The sequence below is a fragment of the Oncorhynchus nerka genome, unplaced genomic scaffold, assembly GCF_034236695.1.
Source record: "Oncorhynchus nerka isolate Pitt River unplaced genomic scaffold, Oner_Uvic_2.0 unplaced_scaffold_4451, whole genome shotgun sequence".
In the NCBI taxonomy this organism is placed as follows: domain Eukaryota; kingdom Metazoa; phylum Chordata; class Actinopteri; order Salmoniformes; family Salmonidae; genus Oncorhynchus; species Oncorhynchus nerka.
Window position 1 is genome coordinate 5,281 of NW_027036852.1, and position 6,072 is coordinate 11,352.

At 43.0% G+C, this 6,072-nt stretch overlaps 1 protein-coding gene across 1 annotated transcript; it reads right to left on the minus strand.

The window, feature by feature from the left end:
- Positions 1 to 747: 747 nt before the first annotated feature.
- LOC135566522 (gastrula zinc finger protein XlCGF17.1-like) lies at positions 748 to 5,218 on the minus strand. The gene is made up of 2 exons (XM_065014218.1): positions 4,741 to 5,218; positions 748 to 3,954 (listed from the first exon to the last, which is right to left on the minus strand). The coding sequence occupies exons 1-2, from the start codon at positions 4,787 to 4,789 to the stop codon at positions 3,053 to 3,055; spliced, it is 951 nt and encodes a 316-aa protein (XP_064870290.1). The 5' UTR covers positions 4,790 to 5,218; the 3' UTR covers positions 748 to 3,052.
- Between the last annotated feature and the right edge of the window lie 854 nt (positions 5,219 to 6,072).

Consider the following 6,072-nt stretch of genomic DNA (forward strand, 5'->3'; position numbering starts at 1 on the left):
TCTACAATCAATCACGGACTACAGGAAGAAATCCAGCCCAGTCACGGACCGGGATGTCTTGCTCCCAGGCAGACTAAATAACTTTTTTGCCCGCTTTGAGGACAATACAGTGCCACTGACACGGCCTGCAACGAAAACATGCGATCTCTCCTTCACTGCAGCCGAGGTGAGTAAGACATTTAAACGTGTTAACCCTCGCAAGGCTGCAGGCCCAGACGGCATCCCCAGCCGCGCCCTTAGAGGATGCGCAGACCAGCTGGCCGGTGTGTTTACGGACATATTCAATCAATCCCTATACCAGTCTGCTGTTCCCACATGCTTCAAGAGGGCCACCATTGTTCCTGTTCCCAAGAAAGCTAAGGTAACTGAGCTAAACTACTACCGCCCCGTAGCACTCACTTCAGTCATCATGAAGTGCTTTGAGAGACTAGTCAAGGACCATATCACCTCCACCCTACCTGACACCCTAGACCCACTCCAATTTGCTTACCGCCCAAATAGGTCCACAGACGATGCTATCTCAACCACACTGCACACTGCCCTAACCCATCTGGACAAGAGGAATACCTATTTGAGAATGCTGTTCATCGATTACAGCTCGGCATTCAACACCATAGTACCCTCCAAGCTCGTCATCAAGCTCGAGACCCTGGGTCTCGACCCCGCCCTGTGCAACTGGGTACTGGACTTCCTGACGGGCCGCCCCAGGTGGTGAGGGTAGGCAACAACATCTCCTCCCGCTGATCCTCAACACTGGGGCCCCACAAGGGTGCGTTCTGAGCCCTCTCCTGTACTCCCTGTTCACCCACGACTGCGTGGCCACGCACGCCTCCAACTCAATCATCAAGTTTGCGGACGACACAACAGTGGTAGGCTTGATTACCAACAACGACGAGACGGCCTACAGGGAGGAGGTGAGGGCCCTCGGAGTGTGGTGTCAGGAAAATAACCTCACACGCAACGTCAACAAAACTAAGGAGATGATTGTGGACTTCAGGAAACAGCAGAGGGAACACCCCCCTATCCACATCGATTGAACAGTAGTGGAGAGGGTAGCAAGTTTTAAGTTCCTCGGCATACACATCACAGAAAAACTGAATTGGTCCACTCACACAGACAGCATCGTGAAGAAGGCGCAGCAGCGCCTCTTCAACCTCAGGAGGCTGAAGAAATTCGGCTTGTCACCAAAAGCACTCACAAACTTCTACAGATGCACAATCGAGAGCATCCTGGCGGGCTGTATCACCGCCTGGTACGGCAACTGCTCCGCCCTCAACCGTAAGGCTCTCCAGAGGGTAGTGTGGTCTGCACAACGCATCACCGGGGGCAAACTACCTGCCCTCCAGGACACCTACACCACCCGATGTTACAGGAAGGCCATAAAGATCATCAAGGACATCAACCACCCGAGCCACTGCCTGTTCACCCCGCTATCATCCAGAAGGCGAGGTCAGTACAGGTGCATCAAAGCTGGGACCGAGAGACTGAAAAACAGCTTCTATCTCAAGGCCATCAAGACTGTTAAACAGCCACCACTAACATTGAGTGGCTGCTGCCAACACACTGACACGGACTCAACTCCAGCCACTTTAATAATGGGAATTGATGGGAAATGATGTAAATATATCACTAGCCACTTTAAACAATGCTACCTTATATAATGTTACTTACCCTACATTATTCGTCTCATATGCATACGTATATACTGTACTCTATATCATCGACTGCATCCTTATGTAATACATGTATCACTAGCCACTTTAACTATGCCACTTTGTTTACACTCATCTCATATGTATATACTGTACTCGATACCATCTACTGTATCTCATTCATATATCCTTATGTACATATTCTTTATCCCCTTACACTGTGTATAAGACAGTAGTTTTGGAATTGTTAGTTAGATTACTTGTTGGTTATTACTGCATTGTCGGAACTAGAAGCACAAGCATTTCGCTACACTCCCATTAACTTTTGCTAACTATGTGTATGTGACAAATAATATTTGATTTGATTTGATTTGATTCTAGACTTTTACTCCAGTAGTATTTTACTGGGTGACTTTCACTTTTAATTTAGTAATTTTCTATTAAGGTACTTTTTCCAGCACTGAATGTATGTACTCGTGGTTTCCTCCATACCCCAGTCCTCCCATCAGCATGAAACAGCAGGAACAGGGATTCATCAGACCAGGCAGTATGTTTCCAATTTTCTAGTGTCCAGTGTTTTCATTCCTTAGCCCACTGCAATAGCAGTTTGTTGATTTTTGCTGAAAGCTAATGAGGATCCATAATAAATACACAAAAACTAAATAGTTAAGGATCATAGCGTTCAGCTGGTCAGTCTATGTCATGGAAAGAGCAGGTGTCCTTAATGTTTTGTACACTCTGTACATGTTGTGTCTTCCAGCTCTTTCCCACAGAAACCTGCAGAGGGAAGCAGTACCACCCAGTCAACCAGCCTCACAGAGGATATTCTACCTTAAGGGCAAATCCAAGGTCAGCTCAATATCTTTGCAGTAGAAGCTAACAAAACTCACCAAAACTGACCAGGTGCACACTGATCAGTAAAGTAAAGAGAGGTTAACATTCTATAACACTCCATTTCCTCTGCACAGTTCTCTCACAGTGAGAAACAATAGGATTACAATAGAGTGTTCTGCTCTTTCTTCATTTGATCCAATTCAACGTTGCCAATTACTTAATGAGATGATAATTAAGTGGAGTGACAAATCTTAGCTGGTCTGAGAGAACTGATGAGTCTTCTCTCTATGTATACATTGGTGTCGTTTTAAATGGCCCAGTCTGTAGAATCTCTTCTCACAGTCAGTGCAGTGATCAGGCTTCTCTCAAGTGTGTATCCGTTGATGTGTTTTTACATTACCCAATCGGGAGAAACTCTTGCCACAATGAGAGCAAAAGTACGGCTTCTCTCCTATGTGTGTTCTCTGGTGACTTTTTAGCTCAGCTGTTGTTTTAAAACATTTTCTAGTCAGATCAGGGGCCTATTTCCTTTATTTTTACCATGGTGTCTTTTTAACTGGTAAAGCTTAACTTTTGTGTGTTTTTTGATGAACTATTAACCCAGTTGATGTTGTGAAGCATTTTACACAATCAGAGCAGGAGTAAGGCTTCTCTCCTGTGTGTATCCGTGCATGTCGTTTTAAGTGGCACAGTAGAGAGAAACTCTTTCCACAGTCAGAGCAGGTGTAAGGCTTCTCTCCTGTGTGTATCCGTGCATGTCGTTTTAAGTGGCCCAGTAGAGAGAAACTCACCCCACAGTCAGAGCAGAAGTAAGGTTTCTCGCCTGTGTGTGTTCTCTGATGAACTTTTAGCCTAGTTGATGTTGTGAAGCATTTTACACAATCAGAGCAGGAGTAAGGCTTCTCTCCTGTGTGTGTTCTCTGATGAACATTTAGCTCAGTTGACGTTGTGAAGCATTTTACACAGTCAGAGCAGGAGTAAGGTTTCTCGCCCGTATGTATACGTTCATGTGTTTTTAAGTGGTCCAGTACAGAGAAACTCTTCCCACAGTCAGAGCAGGAGTAAGGCTTCTCTCCTGTGTGTATACGTTCATGTTGTTTTAAGGTGCCCAGTTGAGAGAAACTCTTTCCACAATCAGAGCAGGAGTAAGGCTTCTCTCCTGTGTGTGTTCGGTGATGAACTTTTAGCTCAGTTGATGTTGTGAAGCATTTTACACAGTCAGAGCAGGAGTAAGGCTTCTCTCCTCTATGCACTCTCTGGTGAACTGTCAGAGCCTTTAATGATGTGAAATTCTTCCCACCATCAGTATAGGAATACCGATTCACCCCTGTGTGTATTTTTAGGTGTATTTTAAGCTTTGACAGAAATGGGAAAATCTCCTCACAATGTGGGCAGTGGTGAGACCTCTTCGCTCTGTGATCTTCCTGCTGTTGCTCTCTGGATGTAGAGAATGTCTCAACACGGTCTCCTGTGTGAACAACATCAGAAGAACCAGTCAGTTGGTGTGATATACACATCTATTTTATGTAGCCCTTTATGTAGCCCTTATTACATCAGAAGTTGTCACAAATTGCTTTATAGAAACCCAGCCTCAATCCCCAAAGAGCAAGCAATGCAGATGTAGAAGTGGCCACGAAAAACTCCCCAGCAAGCAGGAAACTAGGAAGAAGCGTAGAGAGAAACCAATGAAGATTTTAATCAAATGAGTGGCCAGTCCTCTTCTGGCTGTACCGGGTAACATATGTATTCATATCAGTAGGCTGTTCAATACAAAAGGGAATAAACTGTTTTAAAAGTGGGTGAAAGTCATGACAATTATGAGCAATATCATCCACTCACTATCACAAGGGTTAGTGTCCAGGCTGTATTACATCCGACCATGATTGGGAGTCCCTTAGGGTTAGCGATCAATTGGCCCAGCGTCGTCTGGGTTTGGCCGGGGGTAGGCTGACAATGTAAATAATAATTTGTTCTTAACTGACTTGCCTAGTTAAATAAAAGGTTAAAAAAATACTAATTTCATAGAACTTTAAAACACTGGCAGTTTGTCATCTTCCCTTCTTTAGTCTCCTCTCTGATCACTCCAGACAGACCAGTGAATAAAACACTCCCTTTACTGGTGTCAAACCAGGCAAGTCTCAGTCGCATGAAATAACATATACCTTCTCATTGAAACAGTTCATCATGAAACAGTTCTACTGCAACTTTTCATACACAGTGGGAAGTTCGAATAAATAACAGAACCTGCTCTTACCATGAGAAACAGATGTCCCAATCTTCTCCTCCTCTTCTTCATCTTTCATGTTGACATTCAGCTCCAGTGTTTGACTGCAGTCTTCCAGCTTCACTGATGCTATCTGTGGATCCTGCAGTGCAAACTGGGCTCCACTGTCACAATCAGAACCCAGTGACTGTAGGTTTGGACTCAGTGTGGAAGGAGAGAGGCAGGCTGGGTTTGTCCTCACTATTGATGTTACCGGCCTCAGACTTAATTCTAGTCGTCCTGTAGTAACAATGAGAAACAGACACAAAAAGTTGTCTTGACAGTTCTGGAACTTTCTTCATTCTCTATTAAAATATATTCATTTTTTTGTGGTCAATTATCTAATTCAGTGCTCAACTTGGACTGAAATAGGTACCGGTACTGTTTATATTTAGATGCAGGAGCTCCACAATACTGTTGAGTTAATATTCTATAAGAGGAACATGAGCTCAAGCAGTAGAACATTGAGATGCTGGTACTCAGCTCCAGTGAGCTCCTGTCCATCTCATTTCAATAGATCAGGTAGGTAAGCATTGACAACAAAAATTAATGATTTCAAATTAGACAAAGTACACGCTACACAAAGTAACTAAACTTAACTTATAGTAGATTTCTTGGATTTACACAAATTAATAAATGACTCAAAAACATTTCGTACAAGGTTGCAGTATGTTTAAGGCAGCACTATTTTCCTGAATAACCTTCACTTCACTGTATTATTTCAAATCCAAAACCAATTGTATTTCCCGTTCACATCATATTAACAATTTATAGACAAAGATAGAAATGGAATGTGTCTGAAAATGACCAAATAAAAATGTATTTTTGACGCAGACAGAGAGGACGCTGCGGTTTTCCCAGCTCGTGAATTTGAGATAAAACCAATAACATACAAAACGAGCTCAGAAATCTCAAATAAATTGATTATTTATGAAATGACCTTGAGAAAAGGATGTACATCCACTCAGACAAACCCAAAGTCTATGTGGCTTGTAAAAGAGTTATCACGTTCTTCACTTGGTTTGACACAAAAATAACACATCAACCCTTTACCAAACATGTTAATACCTTAAAGGATTTGTTACCTTGCATGTTCTTCTAATAATAGGAAGTTTAAGCATGCTATTACATACCTGTAGTAATAAATAGAAAAGGACACAAATGTTATGTTCTTAACATTAGAGTTCTGCCGCTTTCTTTATTGTGAAGAATGGTGTGTACCTGCCCGGAACTTCCTGTTCCCCCACTACCACAGTGCAGCTACAGATTGAACAATGAGACAGATATTTCACCAGATGTATAAATGTGAAGAATCCGCTTAGC